At 37.7% G+C, this 17,623-nt stretch overlaps 3 protein-coding genes and 1 long non-coding RNA gene across 4 annotated transcripts; 2 read left to right on the top strand and 2 right to left on the bottom strand.

Annotated features, from left to right (window-relative positions):
* Positions 1 to 2,851: 2,851 nt before the first annotated feature.
* Positions 2,852 to 3,755, top strand: LOC147937839 (uncharacterized). The gene is made up of 2 exons (XR_015565239.1): positions 2,852 to 3,307; positions 3,411 to 3,755. It is a non-coding gene; the product is annotated as an uncharacterized LOC147937839 (long non-coding RNA).
* Positions 3,756 to 11,887: 8,132 nt separating this feature from the next.
* On the top strand, positions 11,888 to 12,751 carry LOC147937838 (uncharacterized). Its single transcript, XM_087465295.1, has one exon. It carries the CDS (start codon positions 11,888 to 11,890, stop codon positions 12,749 to 12,751), a length of 864 nt encoding a protein of 287 aa, XP_087321421.1.
* A 701-nt stretch (positions 12,752 to 13,452) lies between these two features.
* On the bottom strand, positions 13,453 to 13,992 carry LOC147937837 (uncharacterized). Its single transcript, XM_087465294.1, has one exon. It carries the CDS (start codon positions 13,990 to 13,992, stop codon positions 13,453 to 13,455), a length of 540 nt encoding a protein of 179 aa, XP_087321420.1.
* Positions 13,993 to 16,507: 2,515 nt separating this feature from the next.
* On the bottom strand, positions 16,508 to 17,623 carry LOC147937836 (uncharacterized). Its single transcript, XM_087465293.1, has 2 exons — positions 16,913 to 17,623; positions 16,508 to 16,807 (listed from the first exon to the last, which is right to left on the bottom strand). Exons 1-2 carry the CDS (start codon positions 17,621 to 17,623, stop codon positions 16,508 to 16,510), a joined length of 1,011 nt encoding a protein of 336 aa, XP_087321419.1.

The following is a 17,623-nucleotide window of genomic DNA, read 5'->3' as shown; positions in this document are numbered from 1 at the left end:
TCTTGACATAGAGTAGTTTTTTTGTTGAGTTTTTTCACAAGAGTTCAAACTTTATTACAAATTAGGCCACTATGAAGAAGCCTACAGTGGAAGAATCCACTTTAGGGCATGTCCAACAAGTGTTTCTATGTGAGATGCTTTTATTAAAAAATAATAAAATGAAGAGAGAGAAGAGGAAAAGAGAAGATATGTTTCTCTGTTGAGTAACGGGAAAAACGTTTCTAAGACAAAAAGTGATAGGTGTCACTAATTTATTGGTGAATTTATTAGAAAAAGGGAAAAAACTGAAAAATACCCTATCTATTTATTATTTGGACGTTTAATAACTCGTCTTTTTCACTTGTAAGAAAAATACTTCATCTAATTTTCATTGGTTTAAAAATCCGTAAGATTTATATTTTTGTTAGATTCGAACCTATTTCTTAACCGTCGTTAACAGACGTTATAGATCATTTAGTGGGTGTTAAAATCTAACCACTCGAGTTTATTTAGTTATATATATTTTGATACACAACGTTACGAACATATAGATATGGTCTGGTGGTACAATGTGTTTTGTTAACCTTCACAACGTTATTTTTTTTAAAACATTTTTTAACAAAATGGCAAAATCGTATTATTAAACATCTTCTTCACTAATCGCAACTCTAAGTCCGACAGTGATGGTGGCCGACTAAAACTGAAGTTTCCAAATCCATCTATTATAATGGTTTTCCTGATTTAACGATATCAATTTCTTCTTCTTCTTCCTTGGCCAACCGTCGACGTATTCACTACAAACAACGGTAAGGATGATGATTGGGGAGAGTTCGTTTGACACTTCAGATTCCAGAGAGAAAAATTAAAAATCAGTTTGAATTCGTCAGATCTGATTACGGAATATCTCAAAACAGATCAAAGAGTTGTTGTTGGTCAGTATTGATAAACAAAGAAGAAGATTATTCCACAAAATCCAAACAATTTCTTTCTCAGATCTAACAAATTCTTCTGAAAGAGAAAGAGAAAAAAAAAATCATTAACTCGTGTGGCTAGTGAACTTGAACCTTGGTTTCGAGATGTACCCAACTCACTCGTAGCCACTACTACACTAGGACAATAAATCATTGAAACTTCCTATACCATGTTTTATATTCTATATAAACTCGAGTGGTTAGATTTTAACGTAAAATAATATGTAACCTCCGTTAACAACAGTTAAGTCATGGTTCGAATTTAGTAAAAATTTAAAAATTACGGATTTTTAAACCAATGAAAACTAGATGAGGTATTTTTCTTACAATCGAAAAAAACAAGGTATTAAACGTCCAAATAAAAAATAGATGAGATGTTTTTTGGCTTTTTCTACGAAGAAAAAAAAGCAATCATCAACGTGTTTCTCGCCGCTGGAAAAGCTCTTACTTTTATTTCTAGAGAGAAGCAAACTATTACAACAGCGGAAGAAACTTGATATAAACAGAACTTAAAAACATAAACTTCTTTGGAGGTTTAAAAAAAAAAACCTCGTTCAAGTTCATGAACCCTTTCTCTCTGAATCCTTCTTTGTTGAGGTGGAACTTTTCCTCTTAGACGACCATTGATCGATAATTTGAGTTTAAGTATTATTATTAATATGTATGTTAAATTTATTTATGATTAAGAGTCGTGACTTATTGGTTAAGGACTTAAGGGTAGTTATTAGTTTAAGAGTTGTAAGAAAGAGGAGTTTACAACTCTTTACTTGTGTATCACCGGTGCAAGTGGGCTAGTGGTTTAAGTGCAGGAATTGGATCAAGGTGCTCCCTAGTTCGATTCCCGGTGGGAGGGATGCTTTACGCCATGTCATAAGGTATTAGCAAAGGTTGGTCCCGGGCCATGGGGGAGACTAAGACCTAAGCCCGAACTCTTCCTAGTTAACAAAAAAAAAAAAAAAACTCTTTACTTGTGTCTGTTACGTTGGTTTCTAGTTAAACAATTATTGTCGTCTTGTAAAACTACAAGGTTTCAGATTTTGAATTATAGAGTGTTTTTTTCCTTCACTTAAGGGAGTGTCGTTAGTGATGACAATCAAAAAGATGATTGTGAGATAAATCTCATCTTACTCTGTTCTTTCTCTCTTTATTATTGAGAGTTCTTAGTATCTCATAAAATCCAACATACTCTGATACAAGGGCCAATCTGAATACAGAGACAAGAAAAAATTCAGAAAAGTTCTACCGAAAATCTGAGATCGTGGAGGCAACATCAGAACAAGGTGATTTCCATATTCGATGGGGATAATTATGTTTTCTAGCAGAAAAAAAAGATGAAGACCATGTTATATTCATGGGATGATCCTTAATATGTCTTATTGTGAGCCAAATTGATTTTATAATTTTATTTTAAGATTTCATACGGTGAAATTATTAGTATAACTACTGTTAAGTCATTTTAAGGTCTTTATTTGACATTAGGTTTGTTTTTATAAATATCCAAAATGATGTAATCAATACAATAAAAGTAGAAGGGTGTTTCTCTCCAGTGTTGACACCTCAGCCTCAACATTGAAGCTGGTGTTGACACATCAGTTAAAACCAACAACCTATAGAATTATAACAATTAATACATGTCAGCTTTTTTTTTTTGTCTAGGTAGAATGTCTTATTGTTTGTATCGATCAATTTCTCCAGAGCGAAAGTGGTTCGGACGAGGTCCAGTATCACTAATAACACGACTTTTCCGTTGTCGTGTGCTTGCCATCAACACAGCTTTTCCTTTGCCGTGTTCTTGCCGTTAACATGGTTTTTTGTGGCCATGTTTCTTTTGTTGTTTCAAATACTTTTTTTTTTTAACAAACTGTTATTTCAAATATTCATGTTGACATGTTGAAGATTTCAAGCTTGTGTGATTATTAGACTGGGAGGGTTTGCTCTTTGCATGATCTAATTTCCTCTGCCTTGATTTGCTTTGCCGATGAGGTTTTGCTTGAGACTCTGGTGTGTTTTTTGGCGATGTTATGTGGTTATGCTTGGATCCACCAGCTAATTTCCCTCTTGTTTCGTAAAATTAAGAGATTCAATTGAATACGGCTTGTGTAGACTACTCATTTTTCTAATTTCTTTTACCCGATTCGCTAATTCCTTTGTCTTTTTAGCAACTCGATGAAATTAGTAGATTGAGCTTTGTCATGTAACCCATTTGTTTCTGGTTTTAAAGGTTTTTTATTTGGTGTTGTAAAATGCAAAAACATCAAATGTGCTTGTGTTGGTGGTATTGAGATTTCAAATGATAAGAGAATTGGTCGATGACCTTGGGAATTTTGTCTTTGGTGGTATGGTGCTCGTTTTATATGGTAACATTAATGCCAGAGGCTTTGGATTACCATATTGGTCGTTATCTTCTAATATGTAATGTGATTTATTTTCTTTGTTTGTCGTTTGGTTTTGTGCAATTAGAGAGGTACGGAGAGATTGAGCCATGGAGAGAGAGGTTAACTAATGAGACTTTATAAACCTTCCAGTTGTTGCGAGCGACTCCGTGGAGGGAAGAGGGAAAGATGGAGCAAGAATTTGAGAAAAATGATTTAGTTTAGTTACGGAGTTTATAGACCGGATCTTCTAGAAACTGTGCAAGAAAGAGAGGAGCGATAGCCACAATGATCATAGTGAAGTGCAGGACCATAAGACCAAGTACAAGATAAATCTCTACAAGTTATATATATGGAAAAATATAAAGAAATAAGAATAAGTAATAGGTTAGAGGAAAAGAAAAATTGGAATAAGAATAAGTAATAAGAATAACTCCCAAGCCCCAAGTTGTTTTTTTTTTTTGACAACACCAAGCCCCAAGTTGGTTAGAGGAAAAGAAAAATTGTTTGATTAGAATAACAAAAAATAATAATGATGGAACAAATAATAACTAAAATACAAAAACAAGAAATTACCATTGACCATGATAAAAAACTTTGTTAATTATAATAGTGTAATTCTCATAAATACCACTAAAATAGGTTTTTCCAAAAATACCACTTTAGTTTTTTTTTTACTCAAATACCACTTTAGTTTTTTTTTCCAAAAATTTAATTAAAATGAGTTTTTTTCGAAAAATACCACAAACTTATACTAAAGTTTTTATATTTAAAAGCAAACGCTAAATCCTACCCCCTAAAAACTATACCCAAATCTAAATTTGTCAACCGAGACATAGAAAAATAAATTATACATACTAGATTTCAATTTTTTTTTGTGTGTTTGTGGTATTTTGGAAGAAAAAACTTAAAGTTTGGTATTTTTGGAAAAAAATTAAGATGTGGTATTTTGAGGAATTTCTCATTATAACATTTGATTCCAAACAACATAAAAAAAAATATTATTTCAAGAAATTACAAAACAAAAACACATAATAAAATAAAAAAAATCTAAAAACAACCCGCGGCATAGCGCGGGTACCAACCTAGTTAAACTTAATAGCTTTTACACGGTTTCATAATCTCTATACTGTTGATGATAGGGATAATTTAATCGAGGTTAGGTGTGTGACTTGGATGGTTGTGTACTTGTGTTGGAGCCTAGAGGTGAAAGGTAGCTAGCTTTGGCAAACAAATAAGTTTGCCCATGTTCTTTTAGCAGTCGTACCATTCATATCAGCAACTGAGTTTTGTTTTTGGAATATTCTAAGGAGTATAATTATAAATTCATCAAACTCCCAACATAGATTTCTATTTTGATGGTGAAGATGAAAATAATATTTTACAAGTATGATATTGGCAATTTGATTTTTTTAAATCCAGCGATAAAACTTAAGTTGTGTTGCTGGTTTTCTTAGTGATTTAACTCGCAGCGATAAAAAATTAAGAGATAATGGAGGAAAATAAAAACAAGTTTTTAATCGACAGCAGCTATGTGGCTGTGACTCTCTCTACCGAACAAGGCTTTGAGGTTATTTTTGCATTTTTTTTTTCCGGCCCCTTTTTTTCAAATTCATTACCATGTGTCTAGTTTCTAGCACACTTCACGAACCAAACATCAAAATATTACCCATGAGATATGTGACAACGACCGGAATCTGAGATGATCAGGAGAAAGGTCCCTACGTGGACTTTAATATATGGCCTTTATAATTTATAAACAACACCAACAAGACACTGACATGGTATTTATAATTTTTTGTAATGCAAATTATGTAATAAGGAATCTCTATCTATCTTCTATGGTTGGGACGACTGTGTCTAAATTAACCAAACCGGTTTAAAATAGGGCTTGGTTTTTCATTGTATTTTTGTCTTCGATTCTGTAGGGTCATAAATCACGGGTTTCTTCATTTAGATATATAACCACCATAAATAGTTAATTATAGAACTACGCTTTTCGAGCAGACTTGGTAATGATTAAATATACTTGGTACGTAGGTATATATACGATACGACATGTCGTTTCCTTTCCTCAACTGCTTCGTTAGAGAATATCTTGTTGAGAGCTTGACTATTCCAATCATATATGTTTGTTTGGCTTTCTTTTTACCTTATAGACCCTAAATTAACAACCTAAACTAAAGAAGTAAATGAAAATATATCAATAGTTTTTATCTATTCTTCTTAGGTGTCTCAGAAAAAGAAAAAGAAAAAAAATCATTCATCACACATCGTAGTTTTAGTCATCCGTAAAAACTTTTAGTAACAGACAAACCCCCAAACTTTTATGGATTTTGGAAATTAGTCGGAGTTTTGTTCAAGAACTACCCTTTCTATATAAAAATCCAAATAGTGATAATAATAATATACCTACTTTTATGTAAATAATTAAACATTTTTCAAAAAATAATTTAAATTCTCAATATAGTAAAAAAAGTAGTGATATCTATAGGGAATTTTGTGGAATCTACCATATTTCATAACAAACTTTTCTTAAATACCACATTCTATAAACCTTTCCAAAACTACCATAGTTCAGCTTTTACAGAGTAAACAATAGACGATTTTACCCTTATCTAATATAAAAATATATACACATTTAATGGATGATGTGATAGGACATAATAGACATTAAGGGGGGTGTATTCAACTTGACATTTTAAGTGATTTGTGTGAAACTTACAAATCTTATGTTATTCAATCATGTATTTTAAAAAGTCTATTAAAATCTACTGTTATTGAACTGATGATTTAAAAATCTACTTTAAAATCTACTGTTATTCAAAATAGTTTGTGGATTTGGATTTTAATGATTTTTGAGATTCTGGAGGATTTAGGTGGGATTTGTTTAGTTAATAATAGAGAAATCCAAATCTCATGGTTTTATGTGGGATTTGAAAGAATTTTACAATAAATCATATCAACTTCCCTAAAATCTTTCAAAATTCCAAATTTTCATAATCCCATCAAATCTTCCAAAATCATAGTTTCAATACACCCCTCTAAATGTAGATTCTTTTTTTTTCTTTATTCTAAAGTCAAGTATTAATATATTTTTAATAAACATTGATTTACAATATATATACCAATTACGTAACTAAGTTATCAATATTTAATATATTCAGTGGACAAACAATGTTGTCCATTCTCACATCTCGTAGACAAGTTAATTAAAAATTTTATAATAAAAATCAATTTAAATATATAGGAAGGTTAATATTAAACTTGTCCAATAGGTTTGGATAATCGTTATTGTCCACTGAAAATTGTCAATGTTGTCTATTTCTATATACTTGGATAAGTTTAGCTAAAAGGAATTTTGTTGAGAGTACCACATTTGACTATAAACTTTTCTATTCTACCACAATAGAAAACTCTTTGTCTGTTCTACCACAATAGATACTTAAAAATACGTAAATACCCTCTCATTTATTAACAAAAAAATCAATAATGCATCAGTATTCTCGTGAGACAATAGTATACAATGTCCTTTTTTATGACACAACACAAATAGAATTATTTATATTTAGATAAAATATAAAATTATTTCTTTTTTATTTTCTTATTCATCTCTTCCATACTGTTTGTATATCAAATAATACGTCGTGGACATGTTATGAACATTGATAGACAACATTTTAAAATCATGTCCACTAATTTTGTGATACTATGGACATGTCTAATCGTAGACTATATCTATGGACAAATGTCTTATCTACTTTCTAAATACCATAGACAACTATTTGCGTATAAGTAGTCTACCAGTTCAAATGCAACAATAGACAACTTCAATAACTGATGAATACAAAAACTTGTCCACAATTTTGTATTCAGTAGACAAATTGTCCTCTGTTTAGTTGTGAATAATTTTTCATTTACTTGATGGAAAACAAATATTCTATATAACTACTCATTTCTGATTGTGTTATTTAACATAACATATATATATATATATATACTATCCCTCAAATCTTCTTCAGTGGAAAAGTTCTAAACACTTGCTTACTCGACAAGTTGTCCTCTACTAGAATGTGAACAATTTTTTATTTACATGGTAGACATTATTATTTATTAAACTATACTCTGACTGCAAAAGAAAAAGAAACACACTCTGGGTTTGGGATTTTTAGCATAAGAAGATAGAAAAAAATGTTTTTGTATCTCTTGATTTTTTTGTTTTGAGAAATGACGAGAGAAACAAAGGAAGGAAGAAAGAGTTGAGTATTATAATGTGGGACTATTTTAATCTGACAAAAGATGAAAAGACATGACACCTAAAAAGCATGTGTTTCGTTTATTTTCAAAGTTTTAACAAAAAGAGATGAAGAAAAAAGTCAAGGTTAATTTCGTCATTTTATATTATCAATGTGGTATTTTCATAAAGCAGCTATGCAATGTGGTAGATATAATAAGAAAAGTTTTTGAATGTGATAGAATTGTTAAAAAACTCTTAGCTAAATATCCTTGTAAATAACATTTTATTTTACGTGGGAAGACAATAATAAACTTGCTCAATATGTGTGGACTTCGCAATACATAGCCAACCAATCATTTCGTAGACAACAATTTATTTACGTTATGGACAAGTTTAGATGTGTTCTTATGTGTACATGTATTAAATGACAGCTCATGCCCTTGCCATAGACAACATATACATAGTAGACAACTTAAAATTATTTGGTGGACAAGTTTTACAATAGACAAAAAATTAGGAACATTTTTCTTCATAGACAAACATAATTGGTTCTCAAAATTTCAGAGATGTAAGATGAAACCTTATTTCTAGAATGAAGGGACGAACGGTTTGCTATAATTATGAGGTTAAGGTCATCTCGTGTATTAATTAGGCCACATACACTTTGAAAAATATGGCAACTACAAATAAGGATCAGAGATTTGACAACTACAAATAAGGATCAAAGATTAACTGAGGTTTGCAAAACTATAAAAAATTATATTTTAAAATCTGATAATTATGAAAAAGATGAACGATAGACTGTAGTTAGAAGTACTCAAAAAAAGTGGAAGAAGATGAAAGGGCAAGCCAAATTAGATTTTTCGCTCATTTTTATCTTTACTTTAATTTAATATTAAAACAATTGTAATGATCTCACAATATTGTATGTCAGCGTTTGGTTTTTTTATTACAAAAGAAAAGAAAGCTTTGGTTACTTTAGTTAAGGATACTTTAGTCATTTAACTTTGGTCTTATGGTAGTTTGTAAAAGGTTCAATCCAATGTGGTATTCTTTAAAAGAAACTGAATAGATTATGATAGATCTATTCAAATTCTCATATCTATATATATAGTTTTAATTTTTCTTTTTAACATATAAATTATATAATTAGTAGAAACTATAAAAACGCATATATATATATATATATGTGTACAACTATTGATACGTAAAACAAATGAATATAGCGTGTTATAAGGGTGTTCATATAAAACAAATGTATACATATTTTATAATGGGTAATATGTAAAGCTAGCTCGAGAATCAAAATACAGGAGTGTGTGGTGTGGAGACAAGTGACCAGCGGATCTTCTATTCCTCCACTTGAGTAATTCATTAATTGAGAGACAATATTCGTAACCTATTCACTATTTTTATTCTCTACCGCTTAACTTGTTAGTTGGGACTAGGTTATTAAAACACACACAACGCATACTCAAATATATTTTAATATGTACTTGTATATTCAATTTATATAAAACTAAATAAGTTACAGATTTCAAGTCCATATGTTTTGGAGCCCGGAAACTATAGCAGATTATTTTAATCTTTTATATACTTTTTTCTTTTTTTCTAATATAGAATGTTTTAGAAAATATATTTTTGTTTTATAACATAGTTTATAAGTTTTTTTTGCAACTTTTAAATTAATTTAATATTTTCTGCTATGCAATATTGTTTCTGATTGATTAAATATCATATATTTTAAAACAGAAGAACTATTTATTATAGACAGTGGAACTCACAATCTTGAAAACTTGATTGATAGATTAATATATTGACTAAGCTGCTTTAATATAAGAGATTAAAATAATAAGTTTTATTTTGTTAGACGATTCTAGTTCATATACGTACAATCAAATTAACTTAAACAAAAAAAAAGTTATCCTTCTGGCTGTGAGAACTGAAGTAGAACTTCAATTCTCGGAGTAATTATTGAGTGGGGTGCTTACCACTGTTCTAATTCCAAACTGAATAACGAAATAAAAAATTGATATTGCAAAGTGAAGGTAAAGTATTATTGTCAAGTAAAAGTTTTTTGACCCCCTATACAATTTCTCCACTCTTATTCTTATATTACTTAATTACAATTAATGCCATATCAATTCATTCCGTAAATCTCGCTCTCCATTCAATATAATTATGGAAATCTTTGACAGCTTTCCCGAGCTCCGAGATGATTCATTCTTCTTTTTCACATCCCTTCACTTCTTCTGATCGGGATTAATGAGCCGACTCTACCGCGGCCTTGGCTTATATTGCCTATTAGTCCTGGGCCCCAACCCACAACTCGAGGTGACGGATTGCGGTACCAACAGTTACCCCCCAAGTCTCCCAAGCTGACTAGTTCGGGGGACTTTTGCTCTTCAGTTAAACGCTTTGGGAAACTAAAGATATCCCGTATTCCATGATTTGATCGCGCTAATGATGAGATTTGCCTTCCCAAACAATCATTGGGACCCACGACGTGGCGTAATACGCTATAAGAGAGAGAGAGATGAACCGGGACTTCTCGTCTCCCCAGGTAATCATTACTTTTCTTCGACCCAGCATATAAAGGTAATCTCTCCCTCCTCCTCTTTATTATTAGTTTTTGCTTTGGTATCTTTTTCGCTCTCGCCTTCTCTGTTTCGTCGCCGGAAAATTTATCAACCCTTTCAGATTGATTTTACTCTCATTAGAAAGTCATGACTCCTCCGAAATCTACCCGAGTAAAATTGTTAAACCGCTCATCCCCAGCATTTTTGGTCCTCATCAGCCGTCCGTTCTTTCCAAGAGCGACGAGGCGGAGATTAGAGGATCGTGCGGAATCCCCTCGGAGATTGAAATTTGGTTCCCCGAGGCGCACGAGTCACCAGAAAACCCTCCTCCCGGTTACTGCTATGCATTCAAGAAGTTTTTCTCCGCATGTGGATTATCCTTCCCGCTTCCCGAACTCATTGTACGGATGATGTTCGAACTAGGCTTCGCCCTTCCTCAGATGTGTCCGAACGTTGTTCGGACAGTTCTTTGCCTTCAAACTCTGGCGGAAGAGTTTGACTACTCGCTGTCCTTGGACGACTTTCTCCACATCTATACCGTGAAAATAAGGCGCACCAAGGGTACTCTCTACATGAGTCCGGTCTCCGGGCTCAAAGTTTTTGACGACCTCCCGGAGAAAGATGAGAAATAGCAAAAGTCATTCTTCTTTTTCCCGGTCAACGAACTCACCTTCGGACATCTCACAAGCTCGCATGTGTCAAAGTGGGCTTCGAAAATCGGTAGCGTGGTGCACTTCGTTTGGTATTAACTAGTCTTTTATTATTGTTTCTTATCAATGTTTCTTTTTGTTTCAGCTCACTTCGAGCGAGGCCAGCTGTCTGCTACATTCGCAGACTACTTTTCCCGGTTCTGCAGCCAAGGCCAAATTGCCTGAGATTCTTTCTCATGCGAAAGGATTAGAGAGTCCGGAGCCAGACTCAGAAGGCGCTCCCTTGTCCGCTCTTCCCCTCCTCGAGTTTTTGACACTTCTTCGATGGGTTACAGAGAAGAAAGATATTTCAAGAAGGAGCTTGAGAATGCAGAGAAGGAGGCGAAGAGACAGATGGCTGCTGCTCTCGCCAAAGGGAAAGCTCGCATTTCTGTTAGGAATGCTGGTTCCACTGCCCCTGATGTGAGCTGGGCCCAGCTCCCTCTTCAGATCCTTCCGAACCCCCGTGATTGTTATCGCAGATTCTAGTAAGGAACCTCGGGAGATAGAGGCTCCTCCTCCAGCTCCCGATAGTGGCCATGCCGACGGGAGCTCGTAGAGGACTGAGCAGACAAAGAAGAGGAAAGAACCTGAATCTTCTTCTTCTTCGCGTGAGAAAACCCGGGCTCAAACCAATTCCTAAGGGGACGAGCGCAGTAAATCTTGCTCGAGGGATAGAGCACTCCTCTCCGAGAAGAAGTCCAGGGACCCCCAGAGTGCCAAAGAATCAGGAGGCTCCTCTAGTAGGCTCCCCCCGAAAGAACAATGCCACTCACCTCGCGGTAAGTAAGATCTCCGGGGTAATGGGTGTACGTATTTATCTTTAAAGTGGAATAACTTGATTATTCTATACAGCTTCTCCTGCTTCTCCAGCGGACTTGATGAGAAGCTATGTCTGACCTGGAGTTCGTGTCCCGACTTTTGCTGATATGTTTGAGATCAACCGTGGGAACTTCTTCCGGTTTGCGGACAAAGTTGTAGAGGTCAGTAGTCTACTCGCTCAAAGGTTTTATACATATGTATTTTTTGTCGCGAGCTAACACGCCAACTCCTGCAGATGATGGTCGAGTTCGACAACTCGGTGGCATCCTATGAAGAGCAGCTGTTTGCCTCCCCGTCAGTCTCCGAAGTAAGTAGACTCCAGCAGAGGGTGGCCGAGCTTGAGGACCAAGTGGCCGAATTCACTCGGTTAGAGTCCGTCAATGCCAAGACCATGGAAAAGGCCGAGCAGATCCAAGCACGGATGAAAAAGGCTGAGATCGAGGTGTTGGACCTAGGGATCACCAATGAGGATCTTCGAGGGAAATTAAAGAAAGCGGACGAGCTCTACTATGAGGCGGCGGAGAGCGAAAAGCCGGCCAAGAACAAGCTGCATGAGATCAAGCTCTGCAACCAACTTCTCAAGGCCGGTAACAGCTGCGAGATGGAGAGAGTGCGGAGAGAGGAAAGACTGTCCATGACGCGAACTTTTCGTCCCTTGATCAAGGAGGTGAGGGTGCATTTCGAGGAAAGGCAGAGGTTGGCTCTGGCTCAGATCCGAGCTGCCGATATCAGGGCTAACCGGATGCTCACCGAGGAGTTCTCAAGAGGGGAGATTCAGGATATCGAGGCTGAGCTCGGGATCCTGCAGGCTGATGAGGAGAAGGCTGACGAAGAGGTCACGAAGGTAACTATTCGTGACTTTGATCTTTTAGCATTTTTTGACCTCTTGGTGGACACGCATGAGCTGTTATGCAAAGAACCCCCCCTGAGTATCACCATTGATGAATCCATAACTAATTTCGGGCAAATGTCGAACCAGGAACTGGAAACTATCCGAGGTAATGCTACTTCGGAGATGGGAGTCATAGAGATGGATTTGGTTCTCCCTGAAGCAGACAAGGCCGCTACATCCGATACTGCTCCACTTTCTAGTCCTCAATAGACCTAGTTCGGGGTTGTTTTGGCACGAGTGCCCCCCTTTTGTTCTCTTTTTTTTTTAACTTCTATTAGACTTACCTCGGATTTTTTGGTCATGGTGACCGCTCCGAGCAAAAACGCTTTCCTTTCAAATCTTAATTCAGTTGTTTCTGTTTGATTTTAACACTCAGCGAATACTACCACGCAAAGTTACTTCGGCTTAAAAATCTAAGAAGTAAAAACTCCAGTTCTAGCGAATTTTTCGAAGTAAACTTTGGTTTCAATAAATGTAACGAATTAGTACCTCGGTTTTAATGCTTATGAAGTAGTACTTCGGTTTAATATCACGAAGTAGTTTGATTAAACAATTTATGAAGTAAGACTACGGTGTTTTAGTAAATATCGCGAAGTGAGATTTCAGTATTTACGAATTTTTACGAAATAAGACTTTGGTTTTTAGCTAGGTTTATGAAGTAGTACTTCGGTTTTAATATTACAAAGTGAAACTTCGGTTTAAATAAATGTCACGAAGTAAGACTTCGGTATTCACGAATTTTTACGAAGTAAGACTTCGGTTTTTAGCATCTGTGCGAAGTAACGCAAAAAAGTTTATAGAAAACTTTTAATTTTATTAAATGCGGATAGCTGGACCCGAAGTGGGATGCCTACGTACCTTTTTTTGGATCAAGCCAATCGTATTTCGATACAAGATTTTAATCGAACTAACTATAAAAACATTTTAGATCTAAAGAATTCCACGACCACGGCAATGGTTTTCCATTTGAATCTTCCAGCTGCTAAATGCCGTACTTCGCACGTGATCTTATATGGACCTTCCCAATTGATCCCCAGTTTTCCCGCGTTCTCTTCTTCAGTATTCTCGTCCACCTTCTGAAGGACTAGGTCGCCGACATCCAATGGCCTACCCCAAACCTTAGAATTATAATAACGGGCTACTGCACTATGATAATTTTGCATCCGAACCGAAGCTTGGTCCCAACGCTCATTTATGACATCGAGAGTGTCTCGTATAAATTCTTTGTTCTCCGTAGCCCGAAGTGGATTCAAGGTCGTGCGGACTCCGGGTACCTCTACGCCAGCTGGGACTACAACATCAACTCCATAGACCAAAGAAAAGGGGGTTTCATTGGTAGCTCGGCGAGGTGTTGTTCGGATTGCCCAAAGTACACCTTGCAGCTCGTCTGGCCAGCATCCTTTGCGAGAGTCCAGCCGTTTCTTGATGTTAGCCAATATGACTTTATTCATTGCTTCAGCTTACCCATTACCTTGCAGATAACTAGGAGTTGACTTGCTGAGTCGTATTTTCCACTTCGCGCAGAAATCTTCGAATTGCGAAGAAATGAACTACGGGCCATTGTCTGTGACAATCTCGTGTGGAACACCGTACCGATAGATTATGCTTTTTAACACGAACTGCTCCACTCGCTCACTTGTTACTTTTGCATAAGCCGCTGCTTCCACCCATTTGGAGAAATAATTAGTAAGAACCAGCACGTATTGAACTCCTCCCGGTCCTCGATGTAAGGGGCCAATGATATCCATGGACCATCTCATGAATGGATAAGGTGCAGACACAGAAGACAAGATCTCAGTAGGCTGATGGATTGACAGAGCATGTTTCTGACATTCTCGCAAGTTCGCGAGTATTCCTCGCAGTCGACGACCATGGTGGGCCAGAAGTATCCTTATCTTTTGATTTCGAAGGCCAAGGTGCGACCCCTGGAGTGATTTCCATTGGGGCAATTTTGAACAGCTTGCATTAACGCCGCGAGTTCTTAACCAGCAACACATGTTACGTAGGAACCAGCTACACTTTAGCGTAAAAGTACTCCATTATAGATGCAATACCGTGCACTGATAATTTTAAGTTTCCTAGCGGCCCACTTATCAGCTGGGAGGTCGTCGTTATCTAGGTAAGCCGAGATCGGGCTGCACCAGTCTCCTGCCCCCCAATTTTCAGTGTTCGTATTGCTCAGCGGTTTGTGCGGGAGAACAGCTTGGTATATGGTTGGTGGACTAGATATTTCCGGAGTTCGGATGGGATCTTGTTTGACTGTAGATGGGTAAATAACTTCCGGTGTTGCCGTGGTGGGTGCCGAATCTGCCCGTGGTGGGAGGTCGGAAGTTGTCTTGCGAGCTACTTCTTCAGCAGCTATCTTTTTCTTCATTGCGCGAGTTACCACATGCGAACTCTCTAAACGTATACTTGGATAATTCGTGTAGTTACGGGGTCCGAAGTCGAAGCTAATGCTGCTAAAGCGTCTGCAGCGGAGTTCTCGCCCCGTGGGAACTTAGTGATTTCAAAATCGTCAAACTTAGCTGCTAACTCCCGCGCTGCTGCTAGGTAGGCTTCCATGCGCCCATCCTTAGTCTCATATTCTCCTAGAATTTGGTTGGTGACCAACTGCGAATCACAAAATGCCCGGAGCTTTCGTACACCAATTCCCACTGCGAGACGTAGTCCAGCCAGAAAGGACTCATATTCGGCTTCATTGTTCGATGCACTGAATGCCAGGCGAAACGACTGCTCGATCACTTCACTGGTAGGGGAGGCAAGGCGAACCCCAATTCCTGCACCCGTCCTAAAAGACGCACCATCCACGTGTAAAGTCCATGGGACGTCAATTTTTTCACCGAACTGGCGAGTGGGAGCTCTATAAGGAAATCTGCTAGTACCTGTGTTTTAGCACAAGTTCGGGTTAAGAACTCGATGTCGTACTCACTAAGCTCAAATGACCACTTAGCTAACCTGCCGGACTGGCTCGGACTGTGTAGCACTGTCCGAAGTGGTTGTGTTGTTAGGATTACAATCGAGTGAGACAGAAGTAAGGCCGTTGTTTTATTGCCGAGGTAACTACTGCCATAACAAACTTCTCCATCATGGGATACCTTGATTTTGTCCCCGTAAATGACTTACTAACATAAAAATTGGCCACTGCTCCCCCCTTTCTTTGCGAACTGAAACTCCACTTACTGTGCAGTCCGAGACAGCCACATAGAGAAAGAGTGATTCTCCTAACTCAGGCTTCGCCAAGACTGGAGGTTCAGATAGGCATGCTTTGAGCTGAGCGAATGCTTCTTCGCACTTCGCATTCCACACGAAGATTTTCCCTCCCTTTTTCAGTAGCTGGTAGAACGGGAGGCATTTGTCCGTTGAACGGGAAATGAAACGATTGAGAGCTGTAATCCGTCCGTTGAGACAATGTACTTCTCGTAATGTCCTTGGGGAACTCATGGACAAGAAGGCGTTGATTTGCCTCGGGTTCGCTTCGATCCCTCGTTCTGTGACAATATAGCCTAGAAATTCTTCCGATGCGACTACGAAAGTACACTTTGTGGGGTTAAGCGTCATTCCGGACTAGCTCAGAATGTCGAAACACACTTTCAAATCCAAAAGGTGCGAGATGGATTCCATGGACTTCACTAGCATGTCGTCGATGTAGACCTCCATGGTCTTTCCGAGCTGCTGCTCTAACATCCGATTTACTAGATGCTGGTAGGTTGCTCCAGCGTTTTTCAGTCCAAACGGCATCATTTTGTAACAGTAAGTTCCGCGGTCCGTAATAAATGCGGTCTTCTCCTGGTCCTCCGGATTCATGAGGATTTGGTTGTAAACGGAGAAAGCGTCCATGAAGGACATCAATTCGTGTCCCGAGGTGGATTCAACTAGCCTGTCGATGTGCGAAAGTGGGAAATTGTCCTTGGGTCATGCCTTATTTAGATCGGTGAAGTCAACGCAAACTCGTGATTTTCCGTTTTTCTATTTTACAACCACGGTGTTTGCGAGCCATTGGGGGTATTTTACCTCACGGATATGACCAGCGTTGAGTAGGCGATCTACTTCTTTGTTGACGATTTTGGCTCGCTCAGGACCGAGCTTCCTTCGCTTTTGTTTTACCAGCCTGAATGTCAGGTGCACATTTAAATCATGCGAGATGATCTCTGAGCTGATTCCGTGCATTTCATCAACGGACCACGCGAAGGTGGACATGTTTTCTTTAAGGAAGGAGATCGATTCGGCTCGGAGTTCGCTTCCTAAACCAGCCCCAATCTTGATTTCCTGGTCCAAAAACTTCTTATTAATGAATATAGACTCAGTGAGGTCGTCTTTGAGCTGCTTCCGAACTGGGTTCTTTGCGACCTCGAGCTGTGGTTGCTACTGGACCAATAGCTTATGACTCGCGAGATAACAGCTTCTCGTCACTCTTTGACTTCCTAGAATTTCCTGAACTCCCTGCAGGGTTGGGAATTTGACACACTGATGGTATGTCGAAGGCACAGCCTTCATCTGGAAGAGCCAAGGTGTCCCCATTATCGTATTGTAGGCCGCAGGTCGGTCGAATACCGTGAATTCTAGCATTTTGACCACTCCTTGAGTAGAGACTGGCAGAGTTATTGTCCCCAACGACATTGACATCTCACTCGTAAATGAAACCAAAGGAGAAGGAGGACCTGCGATGTGTTCTTTACCGATGTCCATTCTTGTAAGCGTTTCCAGGAAACTTAAGTCCACCGAACTCCCAATATCTATCAAGATCTGGCATACTTCGTGATTTGCGATATCCAGTGATATGACAAGTGCGTCATCATGCGGAGTATTCAGGTCCTCGGTTTCCTTCTCCGTGAAGGTGACTTCGGGTAAATCACTTGTAGTAACTTTAATTCGCTTGGGCTCCGGGTTCGTGAGTTTCCGCTGGTGATCTTTTATTGCTGTGATCGAGTTACGGAAAAGGCGCGAACCACCCATTATGACGTCTATTCCTTTCTTGGTAGCTGTATCTCCGTCAGCCTGCTTTGGCTTCTTCAACGGTGGAGCATCCTCATCGACCTCGGTTACTGTTTTTTGATCAAGCTCGTCGATAGTCACGCTTGGCAT

This window comes from Camelina sativa, chromosome 9 (assembly GCF_030686135.1).
Source record: "Camelina sativa cultivar CO46 ecotype springtype chromosome 9, ASM3068613v1".
NCBI lineage: Eukaryota > Viridiplantae > Streptophyta > Magnoliopsida > Brassicales > Brassicaceae > Camelina > Camelina sativa.
This window is presented reverse-complemented; position numbering and strand designations above follow the sequence as displayed.